Source organism: Ptychodera flava, chromosome 6 (genome assembly GCF_041260155.1).
Source record: "Ptychodera flava strain L36383 chromosome 6, AS_Pfla_20210202, whole genome shotgun sequence".
Taxonomy (NCBI): Eukaryota; Metazoa; Hemichordata; class Enteropneusta; family Ptychoderidae; genus Ptychodera; species Ptychodera flava.
Window position 1 is genome coordinate 2,495,979 of NC_091933.1, and position 23,838 is coordinate 2,519,816.

General features: G+C 37.8%; 1 protein-coding gene across 1 annotated transcript in view; it reads right to left on the reverse strand.

The window, feature by feature from the left end:
- Window positions 1–16,294, reverse strand: part of LOC139134581 (A disintegrin and metalloproteinase with thrombospondin motifs 9-like) — a 145,742-nt gene extending 129,448 nt beyond the window's left edge. The window contains exons 1-4 of the mRNA XM_070701491.1: window positions 16,159–16,294; window positions 14,025–14,643; window positions 13,244–13,638; window positions 11,433–11,583 (exon numbers count right to left, since the gene is read on the reverse strand). Coding sequence (XP_070557592.1) covers window positions 11,433–11,583; window positions 13,244–13,638; window positions 14,025–14,121 — 643 coding nt within the window. The 5' untranslated portion in view covers window positions 14,122–14,643; window positions 16,159–16,294. The remainder of the gene's footprint in view (window positions 1–11,432; window positions 11,584–13,243; window positions 13,639–14,024; window positions 14,644–16,158) is intronic.
- Window positions 16,295–23,838: the final 7,544 nt, after the last annotated feature.

Here is a 23,838-nt window from a genome sequence, read left to right on the forward strand (position 1 = left end):
GACTGCTGTTTCATTTTTTGACAAGTTGTAAGGCAGCTGTCAATTTCCCAGTGTGGAAGATCCAGAGAACACAAATATTTCAGAAAACCACTTCATTTCCCACTTTCATTTCTTGATTAAAATCATGTATCACTCACTACCGATGACTAAACAACCCTTTATTGCTATCATGTGTTTCATATCACTGAGGTAGGTGTTTTATTTCTGTCCATTTCCCCACCATGTGACTATTACTTCAGTTTCCGCGACAAAACATTTCCTGAGTTTACATGTATTTTTGTGTCAGCTGAATACTATGTGAGTACAGTTCATAGTCAGTTATGTGCTTTGAGGTCTATTTACATGATGAGGAAAAGCTGGAATGCAGTTTGTAGCCACAGTAAGCTTTACGCTAATTCACTCTAATTGGCCATTCATAGATGTATCAAATACCTCCTCTAGCAGGAAGGGCTGAGCAGTGAAACTTGCCAAAATAGACTTCTAAGTCTGACTCAAAGAACTCTATAGAGTTTTGAATACATTGCAGACAGTGTGGTCTAATAAATTTGAAATCAGCAGTAAAAGTACTGAGCTACCCGTTGATCTGAAGGATAAAGCCCTCTTCATTGTGTTGGAGATACATTTTGATAGTGATTTACTTACAGACAACTGTATCTACTATTGTTAGGAGTTGTGTTGCAACCATTAAAAGATTTGACAATGCTCTAGTTTCACAATACTCAATACAATTGCTCTGTGTCTTATCATACCACCAACTTATCCAGCGATGAGGCTTGACAAGTGTTAGCCCCACACGAGTAGCTGAAACTTTAAAGTGGCAATTACGGGATTCTTGGATCTATCCCCACACTGAAGATAAATGTATACATACACTGCTCAGATGTACAGCAAGTATTGCCAAACCTTTTATCATTCCAACTTCACTGTGATGCCATTGTGACAAGACAGCTCATATAGATTCAAGAAAATTTGGCTCAAAAATGGCAGCATTTTTATGACTTGAACATACAGTCTCCTTGCAGGCACCTAGCAGCTGCTGTCTACACACTTTCAGGAGCACTCAACTTTCAACATGTCTGTTCTGGACTCACAAATTTACCATTCTACTGATACGGTCCTCCCCTATGAATCTCCCTGAGTGTTTGGGGGAAAGTGAACTTTTGACATTGAAATCTACAGTTCAACTTCAGGTCAAGTAACACAGGAAATATTACAGCCCAGCAAACACTATGGCTAAACTACTACAGCCAGCACGTGGAAAAAGTTCCTTACATATTTGAGAGATCTGACATCATGTTGGGTCAACTGTCTTCAAAACTGCCTGCTTCATGCGGCAAATTCCAATTCACACAATTCACATTCCAAGCATGTGTCTTTTTTGGAGCTGATTAATTATTGATGTCCACATGATCAGAATGAAAACAAGGAAAACTTTGGTTTCAGCAACTACAAAATCTCACTGGATCACCAAAGCGCTTGGCTGGCAAAGAAAATCCTCACCAGATTAAATGCTAAATATTCAGTGCAAAGAACAATCCAATATATGACAATCTGAAGAACAAGACACCATGTTTGTTTGTGTTGTTTTACAGATCATTCTGATGACAATAACTTGTAATCTGAAGAGGTGTCAGTTGAAGATAAATTAATTCATGCAAGCAGAAGTGTCATTTCTAAATTATCAGGAGGAAATTTTCACTGGTTTCTCAATAACATTGCTCATTTCAGACACAGATGGCAGCTGCAATAAGTCTTTAGCTTGCATTGTTTCAATCATACAACAGTCAAGTGTCAGTAGTATTCACAAACATAACATTTACGCAATGCAAATGACAGCTAACAAACTTCTCAGAACAAAAACTTTTTCCCTGGTCCATAAAAGAATGCTATTCAGACTTTCAAGGTGTTCGTCATTTTTCCACATTAAGAAAGACAAGGTTGCACCTTTTCATTTAGAGTATATTTGCTGAGCGTCATCTGCACAGATAACATTTGCACTGTCCTCTACAACACAGTGTGTACACTATAGGCAGCAGTTTTTGTGTGTGTTCAAAACACACAATGTCCATGTCTGTTACATCGTTTTGTCATGCTGATTGCCAGGGTCAATACTTCCTCAGTACTCAATGAATGAATATTTTCTTTGAAGAATTCCTACAGAGTGATTGTACAAAATACAATTATGGCCAGCATTGGCAGGTAAATGCTGAGATCTCTAGACCACTGAGGTGATTTGTCTGATTGAAATGGTTTATTGATATTGATCAATGATCAAATATTCTCTGTGATATCATCAGACTTGAGATACAAGCAAGTGATGAGTTCAATGATGGACAGCAAATGTAATCAATTCCCATGAGTGGAATTTGAATTGGGTGGTCTATTTATACTGCCAACTCTTCATCACATGGTTGCAATATGTAATGCGATTGCAGAAAAAGTGGTGAATTAGGCGCTTTATACGTATACTGATCATGCAATATTGATCATAAATGATTCAATTATTGTTGTTGATGTCCAAAGGTTATGGGCCTAAATTCTGTCATTACTTCAAATTAGAAAATAAGATTTAATGTAGAATGAAGTATATGTTTACAGGCAATTGTTTGTTTCTTTTCTGATTTCCCGCAGATTTCTGATGTATTTTTTCATTGGCATACCGATAAGTGGTTTGCAACTCTTTCCAAATAGCACAGATAGAGAATCAACATCAGACAGTGAGGGTTACGAGATGATCTGGTACACTGCGGCTTGAGAATTGTTGGAAAGGTCACACAAAGACTGATGCCAGTCAAAATTAACTGCCCTCACCAAATATTTTCTTGACAGAATGGTTCTCACATGTGAAATAAATTATAGCTGAACTCAAATGCTATTAACAAAGTGTACTTTGACGCCTGGATCAAATCATCAAATTAACCATAGTATACAGATTGCATGTACTAGAGTGGCTTGCTACTGTCATGCATGGGAAAGAATTTGCTATACTTGTTTGCAAGGCAGCTATTACACACTGAAACAAAACAAAGTAATTGTCTGTTGAAGTGTTGGCATACTGGGCTTTACACTTGGTCTTTGCTCAAAGTCACTTTCATGACAGCGATAGCATCGTCAAGTTGCAGACCTTTCTTAAAGTTTATGTCCACTGAGCTTGGAATGGATATATTGACAAATTTATCTAGTTCTTCAAGAGAGTGTTACAGAAAGCAAAAGGCGTTTATCTATAGTGGCACATTACATATCTTAATCTACATTATGTACCTGTTACATGGCGGTCTTTTGTGAAACTTACAAGAAATTTAACCCAGCACTCTTTTTATTTTGAATACTTATAAAACTTTATATACACTTTACATCAATCTGTGAAATACATATAAGTTAGATAGCTTATACATGTCTGTGTGCAACATTATTTCTCCATTTTGACAGTCTTTAATGAAGGTAATTTTAGAGACTAAGGTATATAATTTAGCTATAAAAATTGTCATAGAGAGAGAAAATCATCATGTAAACCACGGTCCCTCCATGTGTGCAAACTAAAACAACCAGTGTATTTTTGTTCAAATGCAGAGTTCCCCTCGCCAGGATCAAAGCAAAGGGGTAATTGCTTATTTGCATTAATTTACATAATAATTGCACAATAATTTACATATGAAAGTACACCTGAGTTGCAGACAGACACAGTATGGGACTGAGTATGTAACCCTGCTCTGTTCATAAAATCCACCCTTTCTGAATTCAATGAAAGTAAACCAAAGCAGAATGAATGTGGATTTCATAAAGAACCATATCGATGTCTATGATCAAACATTGGCTGAAGTTGACCTACTTTTGAGTATTCTCTGTTGTTGTGACATGGAATGTTTTGATAGCTGTAGGAATCACTTGAAAGTTGCTAGCAATGTAAAACATTTACCAATATCATATATGATGTAAACACACAATATAATCTAGGTCATACTTACTACAAGTATTTGTGGGGTTGTTGGCTGAAGTTGTTGGGGCTATGAATTTTTATAGATCTAGGTCTCAAAGGATTGCATTTTTAAGATTAACCAACTGCATTCTGTCTTTCCAAGTTTGCTATAGTTCTATACTGACACAAGCATTTGCTGTGCAGTCTCAAAGAGTGATGTCATACCTGCTGCATGCAAGGTTGAGTGATATGCACATTTGCTGTGCAGTCTCAAGGAGTGATGTCATATCTGCTGCATGCAAGGTTAAGTGATATGTACACTTGCTGTGCAGTCTCAAGGAGTGATGTCATATCTGCTGCATGCAAGGTTGAGTGATATGCACACTTGCTGTGCAATCTCAAGGAGTGATGTCATATCTGCTGCATGCAAGGTTGAGTGATATGCACACTTGCTGTGCAATCTCAAGGAGTGATGTCATATCTGCTGCATGCAAGGTTGAGTGATATGCACACTTGCTGTGCAATCTCAAGGAGTGATGTCATATCTGCTGCATGCAAGGTTGAGTGATATGCACACTTGCTGTGCAATCTCAAGGAGTGATGACATATCTGCTGCATGCAAGGTTGAGTGATATGCACACTTGCTGTGCAATCTCAAGGAGTGATGTCATATCTGCTGCATGCAAGGTTGAGTGATATGCACACTTGCTGTGCAATCTCAAGGAGTGATGTCATATCTGCTGCATGCAAGGTTGAGTGATATGCACACTTGCTGTGCAATCTCAAGGAGTGATGTCATATCTGCTGCATGCAAGGTTGAGTGATATGCACATTTGCTGTGCAGTCTCAAGGAGTGATGTCATATCTGCTGCATGCAAGGTTGAGTGATATGCACACTTGCTGTGCAGTCTCAAGGAGTGATGTCATATCTGCTGCATGCAAGGTTGAGTGATATGCACATTTGCTGTGCAGTCTCAAGGAGTGATGTCATATCTGCTGCATGCAAGGTTGAGTGATATGCACATTTGCTGTGCAGTCTCAAGGTGTGATGTCATATCTGCTGCATGCAAGGTTGAGTGATATGCACATTTGCTGTGCAGTCTTAAGGAGTGATGTCATATTTGGTGTGCAGTCTCAAGGAGTGATATGCACATTTGCTGTGCTCATCTCAGATCATATTTCTGCTTTTCATAAAGAGCAAAGCACACATTAATCATTTATCCTGAATGTGATTACTTTGCAGGTATTCATTAGATATGTCATCTGACATACCTAGTCACAAGATTACTTATTAGTTTTACAGATTCATGATGTGACCCACTTTGTCAGGTAAAAATGCGGGCAATAAAACATCAAACCAACTTGACACATTGTCTACAAAGGTTAAAAGGTTATATTTCTCATCCAGGGGCCTTGAAAGCCAAAGTCACATATAAATTATCCAGTAGGTTAAGAGTCTGTCAGACTTCAAGACCAACTAGGTTTGATTATTAGGTGATGTGAATGCATTACCAGAACTTGACTTTGAAAACTGATTCACTCCATCAAATTGAATTTGTTGCTACGGTAACCAGCAATGGTTCTATTTTAGGATGAATGATATTCTTACTGAATACACCAAGTGAATGTTGCCCTAACGATACATACCTGTTATCAAATCTTATAATCAGTCATGTCATTACTGTCGCGGAATACACCATTCCAATATAGTAAAGTAAGTTTACAATTTTTTTTTTGGTCTAGCACTTGTTCTTGGAGTAAGAAATATTTTCACCATTTTACATTTTTGAAAATCAAACATTTGATTTTTCCCCGTAGAGTTAACACTGGGATGACAGCTATTATGATTTTCAAGAGTCAACAAATATTGGGTTAAATTGTGGCACTAGTACCATCAGTGACGGCGGTAACATTCCTACTGAGAATTTGATAAATTTAGGTCATATGTATTAACAACGCAGCAAGGAGATGCAAGGACCATTTCTGAAGACAATCTCTGTGAAAGCTTCACAGTGTCAAGGCTGAAACTAAGTCAACATTTCAGTTGTAATTAGCTAGTGCTGGATTTACAATGAGTACCTTGACTTGTACACAATGCATTGTAACAAACCATATCACTTCCATAGCATCAGATTTTACATCAGAATTTTCTATACAGTTAATTTCTTAACTTGGGTAACATTTCTAATTTTGTCATTATTGTGAAATTTTGATAATCGATATTAATCTTCATGCGTTCTTAAAAATACATTATATAAATATACATGAAATGGTATTTTCAAATTAATCTTATTATGTTGAAGAGTTTAGGCTTTGATAAAAACAGCTTTTAAACCAGTATTTGGCTATAATGAGTCCTGTTACTAGGCATCATTGTGAAAATTTGGCCTGATAAATTAGACTTGATCTTTACTCCAATAACCTGCCTTAGAAAAAGATTAATTTGGTTTCTCTACAGAAGGAAATATCTGTGTTCTAAATCTTTTTTTATTTTCAATTGTAGTCTTAAATTTTACATTTTTATTACATCATCCATGATAGATGTTTACAGTAAGCTTTAAGAGTATATATTTTTTGACAGCAAATACCATTCAACACAAGCTGAAGTAAACCTTGACAATGTGATAACCATACACCTTGACCTTCAATACAAACAGAACAAAACTCTTCTTGTAAGTATCCCACTGTAAACACTGCAAGTAGCATGAATCAGATGTGTGGTTTCTTTGGCAATGATATACCGGTAACTGCATCACAGCATGTTGGAGGTAACACTGGCTGAATACAAGCTAAACCAAGCCACAATAGAGATTAACTTTTCTATTCAAGATATTTAACATTTGATCACCATTGTAAAAATACCACAAACCAGTATGTTTCTATTAACACAGTATTACAATTTGAAGTAACAATTTGAAATTGATACAATACAGAACTACATCATATCCTGTACCAGTATCTGGCTAACAATTTCATCCATTCATACAACATTTTGGGGACATACCATTGTTTTCTATGGCACAGTTGAAGCTACAGGGGAGAAAGTGACACTCAACGAACTCTCCAACAGTAAAATGTGTACATGTGCATTTAGGTATTAAAGGAAAATCCTAAACAAACGTCAAATAAGCTGTTAGCTAATGTCACCTGCCACTCAAAACCCAGTGGATAAGCTATGAAGATTTGTCAATTCCCGTGTGGATAGGCTATGAAGATTTGTTAATCACCAAGGTACAAAAAGTATGTACTAGTTACACACACTTCAAACTGAAGAGACAACACACTAATCAACTCAACATTTGTACATGTACATGTATTTTAAAGCTCAAGTATCAAAATTCAGAGGAAATCACCACTGGAGAAGAAAACGATACAACCTAGGACACTGTATACAAATGTAAGAAACTGGATTGAGAGATGAGCCTTTAAATTTATATTTACAGTATCACTGCCATAAAACATACCAAGGCATTCTGTATGCAGTCTATTTATGTGGCATTCATACTGTATCGGAGCATAATTATCCCAGTACTAATGACAGCAATGGAATGTTTCTCTCATCTAGTATGACACAGACTTTGACTTCATAGAAGAGGCCACTACTCCATCAATCAGTGCCAAATAAAATTATTGAATGTCCTGTCACCTTGTCTACAGAAAACCTTGATTATCTCTAAAAACAAGGTTGGCAAATGTATATCAGCCAGGTGAATGTTACTTGATACCTCTTGTATCTGCTTTATTACATCTGTACTTTGTCAAAACTCACTATCATCCACAAAGGTAATGAAATCATATATCCCTCTTGACAATCCTATGACCGTATAGTAATTTGACAGCTGAAATAAATGTTAAACTTTGAGACAAAGGTCTCACGGTGTTTCCCTGACAACCGTAACTAAAAAGAATTCCTCAAATTTCGACATCAGCGTATCCTTCATCGCCAGTTCAAAATTGTGCCTGAAATATCTTGTAACCCGGGGGGCACACTACTGATAAATACTAGGTACACATGTAAGTGCCAACCCTACCCTGGGGCATGCAAATATAGTCAAATGAAAACAAGCAAGTGGTTTACTCCATTATGCAAAGTGCTACCTTGAATGCTATGAAAACAAGACTATACATTACTTTCTCTGGTGTCAGCTTTTCTGAACTTAACCATGACTCCTAAAAAGACCCTTCCAAACCACTTTTTCCAATATTTATACAAGAACACTGTACCGCGAATTGCAGCAGAAAGCCTTATCAAATCTCACGTACTCCTGACCTTTTTCTGGAGTAAATTGTGTATTCTGGGAATCCATGGTTTTTTGTGCGTTGACCTTATTGAGGTATCCATAGTGACAGTACACCATTGCAATTATCCTGGACAAGATATGAACCCTTTGATAATGGCAATGTTTACTCTTCACACTTTAAGGTGTTAATGGCTCTGTTTAAATTACCAATTAGAATGTAGATATTGCTGGCCTACAAGTGTGTTACTGCTTGCCTGTATTTTCATAAACTTTGACATTTCAAAAGGGACTTAACCCATCACACATCAGTGAACAGATCTAAAAAACCTGCAAAACTTTCACTAACATTTGATTAAACATATCCTCTGTGGCAAGTAAACACACTAACTATGATATTTATAAATTGATCATTTCTGAATTTCTTTCAGTTGAGCAAAGAGTAGATCAGCAGTGTATCTAAAATCATTTCATTTCTCATGATCAATTGAAATTGATCCTCTGAAGTTGAAGGTGATTTTGGCAAATGCCTCTATAGATTTGAAGTCTTTACTTGGTGTTTGTGTTCTTTAATTTCCGTGGCATTTCCATGAAAGAACCTGAATAAAATAGAAGACCGTCAATATACCAGCAAATCAAGTCATGATGGAATCTGATGTTTGAACATCACTCTTAACTGTGTTTTGGAAAAAATAGCCCTTCAATCAACCGTATCAATAGCAAATATCCACTCTTGAAAAGGAGATATAAAACAATGAATCAATATTAGCCATCGTTCTAAATACAGTTTTGAGTGAAAAACAAATGTTTGATAGTACAAAAGCTTTTACAAAGTTTCAAAACAAACGTCAATCCCTAAATACAATGGTCACAACTTACTGAAACATTTTGTATTTACAACTGACATGATAAGAGTGGCCATGTTCCTCCCTAGATCTGTATCTCATAAACAAATCTATTTGCAAGCACATTTCAGCGTTTACTGACGGCCAAAAGAGAAACAAGTGAAGCCAATATCTGTGGGGGTAATGATGATGGCCCCCTGGTGTATCTGCATGGCTAACAACAAGAATTTCACTCATTTGGCCATTAACTACCATTAGGCAAACAAATTTACCGCTAGCAAGGCTGAACTAATACAATTAAGCACAACTTATGCGAGGAAAAACCATGTACTTTTTACATTTTGAATGTCACTCCACACTGCAGCTCCTCAACTAGTCAAGGATCAAGGCATTTCCAGCTTTTGGGAAACAAAAAAGTGGGATCAGACTGGAGCATTCTTAGGAAAGAGGAATATGTTATCCCTTGTTAGTAACTATTGTTCAGTCTTATATAACTGAACCACAACAAAATGAAACCATACTAAAGATGCAAACAATTCTTTATCTGTGTCTGGTCACCAATGGACCCACCCCCCTTTGGTGAGTTGACCTGATTTGCTCAAAATGCTTTATTTTGCAAATAGGAAGAAGCTTTGACGACAAGAGAAAGTTGGAATTGAGATGGAATCGTAGAATACAGTGAGACCTTAAGTCAGAAAGTAGTCAAAAAACGTGAAGTTTACGATTCTGTTTAATATCTAATGAACTCCTATTCTGCTTTAGGGCAATGAATTATTCAAATTTGGTGCTTTAAACTTCTTGAAGTCTCAGCTTGAAAATAGGAGCATTTCTCACTTGATTCAGTATGCAGACAGTGAGACAGTGTGGTCCCTGACCCTCACATCCACTCACTGCTTTCAGATTTGTACTAAATACACTTTACAAACCTTATGAATATTTTTAACAACTTTTTTCGATAAACTTCTTTTTCACGGAATTCTGCACAGAAACTCTGCTCGACTTTTTTTCTGATTCACGGCATAAAAATGAAATAGATTCATTGCAATGCTCCACTGTGTTGTTGGGTGTCAAATAACAGCAGTAGAAACATTAAAAATTTGAACAACAATGGTGTAACCCTTATCCTACCAGGCCTTTCACTACTTTGCTAACTACCAAGTTGGTAAAAACATGGCAGTATTATTCTAAATCCAATATCTATGCCATGGTATATTTTGCAAGGTTCATTCACCAAAAATCAGGTTTAGGGTATCTTTGTTTTCAGGGGCCATTAAATGTCCAAGTCTTTGTTAAAATGCAACATCTGGGAAAATATATGCCTCACTAGTTTTAACCAACTTGACCTGATGGTGACATATGAACCTGGCAGGATAAGTGTTAAAGGTCACCGACAGAAACCAAGTCATGATCTGAATTCACAGAAGTTTTATGTCTATTACAACAAATATGCTTTTACCAGTTACCCAGTTCAGCATATGAGACTCAAAGGACCGCACAACAATGCATGATTAATACTGCTTAGTTACTTCTTGACTATCACTGTGGTATGCTGCCTCTAAACAAAGTCCACTGTGGATTTTGGCTGCATTGTACAAATTAGACAATATACAGTACATTTTTGGAGAAACTTTATCTACTTACAATTATGAATTACAATCACTAGATCATTTGCCATATTCCCTGTGATTAGTACCACTGGAAATAACAGGGTTCTTATTGAGTGTCACACCCTGATCACAAACAGTAATTTTGACCCAGTCATCCATAAAGCCCAAACATCTCTTTAACAGTGTGAATGTTACTCGTAATCTGACGGTTTGGCACTACACAATGTTATGAATATTTGAGATGTCTGACTTTGGTGACACCTTGGAAAAGAATGGGGCAAATGTTAGTCTCCAGAGAGACAGATGCAAGAGTGGTTTAAAAGCAAGTCAAGGAGCAATTTGTAATTGTGCTAAATGGAGCAGTGTTGTAGAGCTAAACATAGCTAGAAGGAACTGTAAGCAAAGAGAAGACTTTCTGAAGACTTCACTGACTCTGCAGATATAGAAGAATCCACAGACACAAACACTGGACAAGAGTTTCAATCAATGTAACAAAACATTCACATTCAAATCTACCATGTTTACTACATTTGTACACAATCTATTGGCGTTGTAATCTAGTATCTGTAGGGTCTACTTGGGGTTCTGTATACCCCATAACACTACAGCAATGAGCTAATGTCCCAAACAGATTTAATAGATGATCCACTATAGGACTTGGGGCTGTCTGGATTATCCTTCACAAATTATTTCAATTTATCAATCAATTCTCCAACATCTGTAACAACTCAGCTGAATAATTGATTGATCAATTGATTGATTGATTGACAGACAAAAAGAACACTGTTACACTGATTGACGATACATTTCAGGTTCCATCACTTACCTTTAAGGCCACAAGCTGCCTTGCCGTCAGAGTGAGGCAATCCTTCCTGTTTAAAGATGATATGCGGCTTACTTAGCTCATCAGGGATGTCATTATTAGCTATTGGTTCAATAAAGTATTGGCTTCCATTTTCAATCCTGAACATACCAATCTGTGAACAGAAACATTGACCACTTAAGTTAAACTGTGCTATGCTGAACAGCAATGACAAATATATGTAATTCCTTTTGACGACTATATTTGATGGAATCATTAATTGTAGTTCATAAAATCTTTTATGACCTATTTTAGAATAATTGGACATCTTGGCATGATTTTCTACAATGGGGAGAATATTCACTACATTCACACAATATTCACACAATATTCACTATTGTCAACTATTTTGTACCACATTGGCATATTTTTTTTGGCTATAAATGTCAGTTCAAAAGTAGATGTGCTGATGATGTTTACACACTGGCAGTGGAGACAAGAATGAATGCAATCATTCATTGATGTTGAAATTACATCATTCAAAGTTGTTACAGCAGAGAGGGTAAAAAAAATCAAAATTTTGTGAATTGTGATGTAACCACTAGGTCTGTATACTATGCCATATCACAAGAGAATTTTGATTTTTGGCAATTACAATAATCACTATTTAAACATTAACAGCCACTGCGAGAAATAGTGTATCACAAAGTTTTCTCTATGTTTAAAATAATAAAATGTATTTTGTTCCGTAGAATTTTCATCAGACATAAACAGGGAATCTTCTAGAAATGCAACATACAAACTTTAGAAGTGCAAATCTCTAAGCTCACATTCCTTTCACACACGCCGCTGATTTCTTACACCCCTATAGAGGACAGATTTACCTGTAACAGTTGAGTCAAGTCTCTCCTAAATTCAATAAGGTGGGATGTTTCACCTATTAACATGATTATTTGGCCTCAATCACATATTTTTGAGTACAGTACTAATCTGTTTTCACATTTTCTGATCTGATATTCTCCATCATAATGAAGCTCCATCTTGCATTGATAGGTCAAAGGGCACATTGAGGAACATCACTTAAAATAGCATTAACGATAAAAATAAATATGTCATTACGAAAATTAATGATTTATGACGATTGATTAAACAGTAGACTGCCCTATCATAAATACACTGTAATGACAAATTAATGACGGAAACCAATGGTGACATGAGGGTTCAAAAAATGTATTGATGTGACAATCTGGAGTACAAATTCTGTCTGCTGTCTGAAAGAATTACTGAGAAGATTCTTAGCATGGCCAGAATTACATATTTATCGCAATGTCCAGATTGTAGTACCAAAGGAGTCATATGTTTAGCTCTGGTTGACAATCAGTCGCTCAGAATGCCGTCGGTTTTTTGCTACTACCACGTAACCATGAAACAGTACACCAAATCTCAAGCAAGGTTAGACAGTGGAAGTGAGCTCTGTACGGTTTTGTTTATATCCCTTTGGCGATTGTAACCAGGCCTATTGGGTCATTACCAGAGCCTCGCTAATAGCACATTCGGTGCCAAGTGCAACATTACCATATCTATGGGCACTGTAATGAATTTGAAAGAGGCTGAGGTAAAGTCGTGTGTACTTCTCTGTCAAATTTGACCGTTAATCTTAGTGTAGAAACTAGAACTGGCATGTGCATCTTGCTGATCATAATATACAGATTTCAAAATTAGTCCAGAACTTTGCCTGGTGCATATTTGGTTTGGGGACAGAAATAAGAATAACAAAGCAGAGACTGAGTTCATCGTAAAATGATAAACGGAGTGCACTAATGCTTAAAACTTACCAGCCCCGCACACACACTAAACTGTGCACTGGATCCTGGATGTAAATGAACATGGCCAGAGTAAAAACAGTGATTGACTGCACCACTCGAAACGGTCTTGTCTTCATATTCTTCACCATCCCGAACGGTAGAATTTCCATTATCGAACTCCCCTAAATACTGCAACTCATAACTGCCCGCTACAAATCCTTCATCTGGTTTTAACTCTAGGCGATACTCATCCCCGAATGCTGCAACGACATAGCTATACGATGTGGTCTCCAAATCCGTATGAACTTCACGCCGTCCCCGAAAATGTTGTCCGTGAGAAACCGTTTGTCCCGCTGAGTCTACACGCACGGGTGTCACAATTTCGAAGACCGAACTTGACAACCCCAAAGTTCCAGCAAAATCCCCTTAGTGAGAGAAGATAGAGGGCTTATGAATAAGTTCGTAATACCTAGCGCTATTGGGGAGCGTAGTTTGCAAACATTATGAATGAACTCATGGAAATGCAACTGGTTAGAGTATGTATGGGCAACAGAGCTCGCAAGTAGAACAACTTTCAGTGAATCTAATATTAGAATGAGACCGGTAGAACAGGCTACAGAAACTTTACGGTTAACGCATTCATGTGCTTATATAAAGTACTAGATGACAGAAATGTCTTGAAGTTATACTTAATAGACGACACTATGTCAAAGTCAAAGTACTCAAATGTACGCACGAGGTAGAACACTTGCAAGGGGCAGCTTATCTTGACCCTGATAGTATATACTATATTGGAAGTGACTGCACCTACCTTGACCGTCAGCCCGGCCGTCCTGCGTTTGTGGCCCTAACACTGCTGGCTGCCCAAAACTCACAAGCAGTACAAAAACAACCAACTTCCGCCACATTGTCAACCTGTCACGACCGCACTCGGCATGCACGCACTCACACTCGAAGATCTTTCCCGGCGACACAGACGTGCGTTCCGATCAGCTGTACTAGTCGGCTCCAGGCCAAGGAACGTACCGGCTTGTGGACCTATGCCAAGAATATTGATGAAGAAGGTCCGCGATAATGCGCAGCTTCAACAAGGGACCGCCTACTTCTCTGCAACCCGCCAATCGTATGCTCGATGGCTTGACACGCTTGTTGAGCTAATCACTAGTGTACTTGGTTCCACGTTGAACTTCAAAGTTGCCGCCACGGAAAGTGTACTTTCGGTAGAGTGGAAAATTAGGTTTTTCTAATTACATGCAATAGTTAATCCTTTGATTGCCTTTGTCTCGGGATAATATGACCGAAATTGTAAAAGTGTGCGAAAAGAACACGTCGAACTAGGACAAAACAAGGACAATTGAGGGGTTAGGCTAAATCTTCTGATAAATCATGAAAGTAAATCTTCGCGTGCAGTGCTTAATCTTCATTTGTACCTGAAAGACAGAAGAAAGAATGACTGTTTCTACCCTGGTTCGAAGCACTTTGACCTGCAGAAGCGTGAGCTCGAGTCGAGAGCAAGACTTGAAAACTTGAAAAAAAAACTTGAAAAGCACCTGGGATGTATTTTACATTTAGGGAGTCGAGATTTGATGTCTGAATGCCAGACAATATTCAAGTTTCGACGGCAGTTTGCTTTCATTGAATCACTTCGATTATTCATAAGGCAGCACCATTGACTGTGCCTGATACACTTCCGGAGAAGACAACGATTGTAGTGCCCACGGTCTACTTCAAGTGTACATGTCTATCAGTCACCTGTAGGCCTACATTATATGGCAATTTTCCACAACGAACCATAAAGTGGCTGACATGAATGCCTCACGAGCTATGTACAACAATATATAGTTTATAGTTTTTTATCTCTTTGTTTGTGATGAGACCGACTGTAAAGGAAGTTGTTCATGGCTTGCATACATCCTGCTTGTGACCCCGTCAACCTCCCTTCCTTCAAACACTATGGTGGAGGGACTCAGTAATTATTTGGGGATTCTCTCTTTCAGGTCGACATGCACAGAGGTCATTGCACCCTTCCATGTTGCCATATCGTTACATCTTTAACCAGAACTTGTTAGCATCCAGGGCACAAGTCTTATCTGATATTCCGCGTTGAAGGGTTGCAAGCGACGGTACCCACCCCATCCCCGTGAAAATTTACGTTGCGAGCGATCCCAAAATTTCAGATTCTGTAGGTAAAGGGCTTCCACGGCCATGGTCGGGCGTAGCTAACAACAGTATAAATTATAGCGATAAAAATGATCTGGCGTCATTGAACCCCGCTGAAACATCTTGATATTTGGTATTAATATAACAGAATCCTCGGTATATTTATTGTTCTTGTACCAAGGTAACTATGGAGTTACAACCTCCACGGAGATAGCCATAATATGATAATCTCGAAATGAATTGATGCATGGTAGCCTATTCTTTTCATTCATAAACTGCAACGACCGATATCAAAGTTATGACGGTTAAATATGTCGAAGTCAAGGTCACAAAGATAAACAGTATTAAAGACCGTGAACAACAGACAGTCACGTTGTAGCTCAATTTCAAAGCTTCCTAATACTTAATCAGTGCAGGGACTGTGACTTTACATGTAATAGATGTAACTTCTGCGGGGCTAACTTGAGTCAATAAGGCGATACACTAGAAATGTATCGATGAATGAGTCACAGCGAATGGCTGAAAATCTGAAAAGATAAGCAAATAGCTTTGTGAACTTCTAGAAGTGGGAATGTCTTTTCCAATGGTGAACGGGATCGGAGATTGAAATAAATCGTCGTCATACATCAGAGAAATAGCGAAATATTTCCGCCAAAACAATCACAGTAGTAAAAGACTTGAGAAGTGACATAATGTAAACAGCAGTAAGCTTAGTCTTACGTGGGTCGTGAACAGAGTATCGGCTATAAGGCATGGCCTTTTCCGAATAAAATCAGCAAACTCACCTGTTGGATATTTCATGACCATAATAGTACTTGGAAGTGGTCGACGAACATGTAACATGAAGAAGAGGAACGATCTCGTAGAACACGTTTCCCCTGATTCATACGGGCAAAACTACTTTAGCGCATGCGTCCCAAGGATGTCTATGTTCAAGGTGACGGGGCCGTGCAATCTGTCTCAGGTCGAACTACTAGCGTTAGTGTTTAAGGACACATTCCAGAAGAGCAAAAAACCTCGCGATGCTATCAAGTAACAGTTGTGAACGACTTTATAGTGATGCTTTTGCGTTGCATACTCACACGTGCTTGACTGCAGTCCAAGAGAAACCCAGACAGCATGATCTGAACGCCAATCAATTTCTCACTTATTTCATCTTTTCCCAATTTTTGACATATTCTTTGAATCTTTTGGAGAAGTCTGGAATCGAAACCATGAACACTTTACCTTCTCACCACGTGTATTTGCCCAAAGTCTCCACAGACCCTGCACTGTTGCTGCGATAAGTTTTCACTCGGCCTTACCGGCTTTTACGCAGTTTATCATATCTAGCCTTATTAATAAACACATCGACCCAGATCGAGATATTTTGTAGATAAGATACCCTGAGACAGTATATTCAAGAGTTTGTTTACTGTTTACAATGAGAGAACTACGCGACTCTGGGTCAGATTTCTAGGTCATTCCCAAGGCCGTACAGACCGTCCTCTTTCTCAGCGAGAAAGGCCAGTATATTGTCAAGGCATTATCAGAAATTATATAATGTAATTTTAGGAGATGGAAATCATTTACTGGAGCGAGTTGTTGTTCGGGTATTGATTATATTCATCATCATTTGTCGACGGCCGTGATTTGAGCAAACACAAGCAAAGCTACTACAATGTCCAGAATATCGAGTACGTCACGTGAAATGAAGAGCCATATGTGTAGATGGAATTATGGAAAAATCCTCAGATACGTTCAGTTTTAGAAAATGTTTTAGGCAAGGAAACACATCTTAAGCGACGAGAGAAGTAGTCAAAAGACTGCACGCCCATGCCAAGGTTGAGTCTTTGTAGACTTTGTTTAAATTACTGTATGCTGAAGTAAATAAAGGCGCAAAGTTCATGCCAACGGGAAGGCTGCGCAGAGTTTTAGCAACTTTTACGTCACTGACAACACATCAAGGTAACGGTGACGTGAACTGCTAGCGCCCTACAGTGAGGTCTATTGACCCATTCCTACAGAGGCCAGTATCTCCAACTTCTTATGGTATAAAGTGTTCCACTTCAACCAAGATGTAAGTAATTGACAGTCTTTCCAAAAAACCCAAAATATTCAGGAACCGATGTAGTAGAAGGGGCATCGAGTGTACGATATAAAATATTGAATTCTTTATGACACTGAACAGTTTCATCGGTTTCGCAGAATTCGATTTCGACATGGCTGGGGATGATTCATGAGTGAACTCCTTCAACTATGTAACCTTTGGCAGAGTACATTTCTTTGAGGGCGCTCTTCACTTAGGTTTGAGCTCTGAAGGGCGTTGCGAAGGCGTGGAGACGGAGTTCACTCAACTTCAGAGGTTGAAAATAGTCTCAGTTATCCAGACTAAGTTTAATTAAAAAGAATCGATCAGAAACTTGATTTAACTGCTTTGTTTTTCAACTTCTAGATTGTGTTTGTGCCATGAACAATGTTATCGTGGACGATTGAATTTTTGTGCAGATGACAGCATTGCATTTTGTCCACAATGCAGTGTGATCGGCAAGCTATTAGTATACAACAGGCCTTATGGCATAGGAGAAATGTTGATGCTCTCTAAAACAAAGCTAAATGGAAATATTATCAAACGTTACATCTATTGTCCTCTTCAGATTTCATCCCGGATCAAATCATTGAACATGGGTTTGCCGATCTGAACATATCACTGTAGACATGGATGGTTTACATCAAAAATATTTCAAAACAACATTTATTGGTGAAATATTTGGTGCCATTCCAAAACCCAATCGCTGCATGCTGAGACCCTGATCCTTAAGTATTCTTTCAAAGTGAAATAGGGAAGGCGATTTTGACTTTTCCAGAACACAATCTTACATCACGTCACGTCATGTCTATATCAATATCTTACATGTAACAACACAAACAATCGAGAATTTGGTGGCAGTTCTGCCATCAGATTGGAACAAACTATTTAGTAAGTATAAATATAAGAGTTGATACATTTTAAGTAACTTTTCCCCAACTTCAAACTCTCCGAGAATAGATCATCAAATTTCTTCAAAGATGGTTTTGCAAACAAGAAAACTTGAACGTATTGAAATAGAGTATTTCAATGCTTGTAATTCTATGTGTAAAGTGTAATTTCATTTAATGTAATTTAATCATGCTAAATATATCCTGTACACTTCTTAAATTTATAATTGACAATCATTGACCCCGCCTTCATCTACCAGCCACGGAAAACACTATAGTTCTTCCTTTTTAAGAAGAGTAAAGAAATGTAGAAAACAACATACACTTCTTGCGGTTAACTTTCATTTTATTTTCAGTAAAATAGATGAAGGGGTTTCGTTTTAAACTAAAATTGGCATCGGTGAAAGAATTCGAAGTACCGTTGAGAACATTATTCATTTACATGTGCGATTCCAAGATTTGAAAAAAACTGTCTCAGTCGTCCTAAAATTTGTATTTCAGTTAAAAAATCCAAGAAATATGATATCTTTATTGTTGTTAGGAACAAGCACTGTATGATGACTATAAAGCCATCCGTGTCTCTATCATTTGTACTGCCTTCTTTATCGAGGATCACCTGTAACACGACCAGTGTTATCTGTTCTGCGGTATTTCTCTTGTCACTTTCAGCGCTGGTGAGCTTCCATATTCGTCCAGCACTTTTGACATCATTTGATGCACCGAAGATTGCATCGGTACCTCCACGTTCTACATGTTTACTTACGAGAAACACTGGCAGATGTCTTCACAGACCCTGACTAATAAAAAACCGGCAAATACCTTCATAATATTGGAACTTCTTAAAGAACGTGTAGATTTATTTTACTGTTTGTGAGAATAGAAATGGAATAGGACTAACAAACTATGAACACATCACAGAACAAATGCTTAAACCACTCGATGAAGGTAGTATGCGCCTCAAAAGTGAAAGACTTAAACATTTGCTCAAAATCAAGAATAAAAATCGGGGGTCACTGTGCACATTTTGGTACTAGAGAAACAAATAACCAAAGATATACAGATATTTAAAATTCAAAATGGCCTCCACCCCTGTGTTAACTCTATGGAGAAAACTAAAATTTTCGAATTTCGAATAACTAAGCCCGTGAAAAGTTTTCTTACACCAAAATAAACCCCCACAAGTGGTGTATCAGAAAAGATTTGTAAAATTTTGATAGTCCTAATATTTGTCCCGGAGGCGCATTTTACCTTAATGTGGCATTTCATCGAATTTTATTAGTTTTTATCACGTTTTATATTTATCTGAAACCTACATATTAAAACAAAGTTTTAGGTATAAGTCAGGGTAAGTTTAGGAGTAGAAAGCTCATGCGGCATGTGGTCGCCATTATCGAACAAAAACTATACTAAGGGTTCTTATTTCGGCAGGTAAATGAAATATGACTAGTGCCCTTAATAGTCATCTTATTTCTCCACCGCCTGCAGGCTTCAGTGAACGCCCTGCAGTCAACTTGATGGGACAATGTATATTCATTCGTGCACTTGGTGCTATTTCGGGGATGTTATGATACGAGCGATCTAGTGACGTACAAGTTCGAATAGTCGACTCATTGACTAATGGACAGAAGTAGCCTATATATACATTGGTGGGTGGGTGGAAGGGAGAATGGATAGGTGGGTTTGCAGTCGGGTAGGTAACACAGTACATACAGTTGAATGGGCGACCGGCAGAATGCTAAGCAGACATGAAGAAATACATACATACATACATACATACACACATACACACACACATACACATACATACATACATACATACATACATACATACATACATACATACATATATACATACATACATACGTGCACGCGCGCGCACACACACACACACACATACATACATACATACATACATACATACATACATATATACATACACCTTTACATAAAATGAAAAGGTGCACGTTAGTCACACAGACAGAAACAAAGACAGACAGACAGACAGACAGAGAGAGTTTTGACAAAAAATGGCAAAAATTGCTCCAAATACAAATATGCAAATATAGGCTTAATTTCCAAGAATCCCATTTCAGTCATCACCAGAAATCTGCATACCAAATTTGTAAGCAATCAAGCTAATGATTTTAGAAGACTTTTTTTTTAAAAGGCAAAAAGTAGAGAAAAAAGTAATTAAAACATAATGCAGCCAATATTAATATCAAATCAATACGGTTAAATATGCGTGGCCCCTAGTTACCTAAAAACCAAATATGACACCTATTACATGACAAAGAGAATCTGTCAACTGTTGGAATTGTGTTGTACGTCACATGGGGATTTCTCCTTTGGATTTGTTGCGTCTTTGACAAATGAAAAGAACCTTAGAGAAATTGATAAAAATATATTCTAGATAACTCATGAAATGCACTTAATAAAACACTTGGGCGATAAATACATTGAGGTTTTAACAAAACGAGAGTAATGGGCTTACTTTTGGATTTGTCATTCCAAATTTATTAACGAAGATCTACTTGAGGGAACGAAGAAAGATAATTTTGTATTGTGTCACATTTAAATTCTAAAATTAAGATAGAATGTGCATCGCGGGACAGATTCGGACTCTCAAACTGTTTGGACATTTTTACTTGAGGGCGCTCATTTTGAAGCTCTTGGAGTAAAGACCACTAATTATCATATTGTCTCAGCTTATTGAAAGTCGACAATTCTATTTTTGCAACAGAATTGACAAGGAAATGCAGCCATTTTGAAGTCCAAACTTCAGTCTGCTTTAGGAAGTTTGTTGTGCTAGTTCTCCCGATATTTATTCTTCATTTCAAAAGAAAAAGGTTAAAAGTTTTTGAGAGGAAAGCTTTAATCTAAAGATAAGTCTTTCAACTCAAACATTATTTAGATTGATGATGAGCATACAAAACTGTTTCTCTATGGTGAATTAATCCGATCAGTATCTAAAAGTACCCAGCATTTAAACAGCTGAAAGATTCTTTAAAGTGTACCAGGGAACTAAGGAGCGGCAAAGGGATTGGTACTCAGAAAGCGACGAGAAGAGCGAGATGCTGAAATTAGCCGATGAGGAGAAAGTTTAGAGCGAGCAATCGATTGGTGATATACATTTCAAACATTGTTGATGCCCAGTCGTGTTATTTGGCATCTATTTTTTAGGGAGGTGGAGATAGGGGGCGCACACCGATTGACGGCTTTGCCAAATTTGCCGTACAATATCAAAATATTGCACGGTACTCGTGCAATTTGCACATCAGACCATTGATACTTTTTGTATCGGCAAAGAGATCTTTCGGTGAGACGCCGCTCTTCGATCTTTTAGACATAGTGTTTACAATCGGCCATGTCTCTGAAGTTGCAAACTTTCGTATACCTGATAATTAGTGTTTTTCAGAATTTTCTGGCAAAGAACCAGAGGCGGCTAGTGAATCTCATTATTTTGATAGGAAATATTGTACAATTGATCGAACACATTGTCCTGTAATTTACTTTAAAATATTTACGTTCCAACAAAATTCATTCAGGGATTGTAACTACATACTATTCCGAGATTGTATCACTAGAAAAGTGTAAGTACATTGAATAGGCAAGTGATCTCAAACATCTGATATGTCAGCTCTGAAGTCATTGACATATTGAAACAAAGGCGTACTGGGTATTACACCATTACCAGTCCAACATGTGACTTTTCCGTGTGCATCACCTTCAAATCCTCCATTAAGCAAATGCACGTGTTGACTATAACAAAGTCAATTAATGAATGCCCAAAATTATTCGGTACTTCATCTCAAGATTCCCTTGGTGTGTTAAAGTCATCAATCACATATGCATGTTGATTTGTAACATCGTTTCTTCTACAACAAAATCGGAGTAAATTTCTTCGTCTTGCCCTAAGCAAGTGTTGAAAACAATGAAATACCAAATGCAAAGACAGCATCAGCTGGACTCGTTCTTCGCTTGTGAAAATAAGCCTGGTTTATTCTCACCAGTGAACAACAAGTCTGGCTGATTTCACCAATGAAGGTCGAGTCTGACTGATTCTCACCAGTGAATGATAAATATGATACAGCCTTTGAGCTCAGAAAGTTGCTTTCGAGGTATGCCTCTCAGTAACTTTAATCTTGTAAACGACGATGATATTGTAAAGAATGTCATTTTAAGTTCCACTGCAAAGACATGCGACCTAGACGCAATGCCAACCGATTTGTTGATAAAATGCTTAGACACCGTGTTACCATACATCACACGGGTTATCAATCGTTCCCTTGCATCGGGCACATTCCCTACTAGTTTCAAAACTGCTCTTGTTAAACCACTGCCGAAGAAACAATCTCTTGACCCAAATCAACTAAAAAACTACCGACCTGTCTCAAACCTTTCTTTCTTGTCTAAAATACTTGAAAGAATTATTCTATCACAATTAAGTGTTCATCTTACTTCCCACAACCTTTTGAATCCTCTTCAGTCTGCATACAAACCACACCACAGTACTGAAACTGCTCTATTGAAAATAGTCAATGACATTCTGACCTCCTTCGATTCTGGCAAAATTACCATTCTCACTCTCTTAGATCTATCAGCTGCATTCGATACTGTCGATCATGGCATCCTCCTCCACCGTCTTGAACATACTTTTGGCATCTCCGGAACTGCTCTATCCTGGTTTCAATCTTACCTCTCAGGCAGAACTCAAACTGTAACTATCAATGGCATACGATCAACAACATCATCTATCTCTTTTGGTGTCCCGCAAGGCTCAGTTCTTGGACCTGTCCTATTTGTTTTGTACACTGACCCTCTTTTTAGCCTCGTCAGAAAATACTCATTAAATCACCACGCCTTTGCCGATGACAATCAATTATACAAGGAAACCACAATCGATCAAATAAAATCAACTGTTGAATCTGTGCAAAGTTGTATCACTGCCATCAAGCAGTGGATGACATCGAATAAACTCCAGTTGAATGACAGTAAAACAGAGGCAATACTTATATCTTCACCCAGACAAGCTGCCAAATCATCTCTCCCTTCATCCATAATTCTTGGCGATTTTGATATAATTTTCGCCCCCAGTGTCAAAAACTTAGGAGTCACACTCGACTCTAACATGAATATGTGTGAACATGTGCAGAATATTTGTAAAGCTGCATACATTCAAATTAGACAAATTAGCTCTATTCGTCACTTTCTCTCCGTACAGGCTACTCAAACGTTGGTCTCTGCACTTGTTCTGTCTCGTTTAGATTATTGCAATTGTCTCCTTTCTGGTTGCCCTAAACAGCTCATAGACAAGTTGCAAAGAGTGCAAAATGCTGCCGCTCGTCTCGTCTGTAATGCTAAAAAGTATGATCATGTTCAACCCCTTTTGCAAAAATTACACTGGCTGCCTATTAGTTCTCGTATCCACTACAAGTTGTATCTACTTGCTTCAATTCACTTGCGGGCACAGGACCGCAATATCTCTCTGAACTTCTACATCAATACAC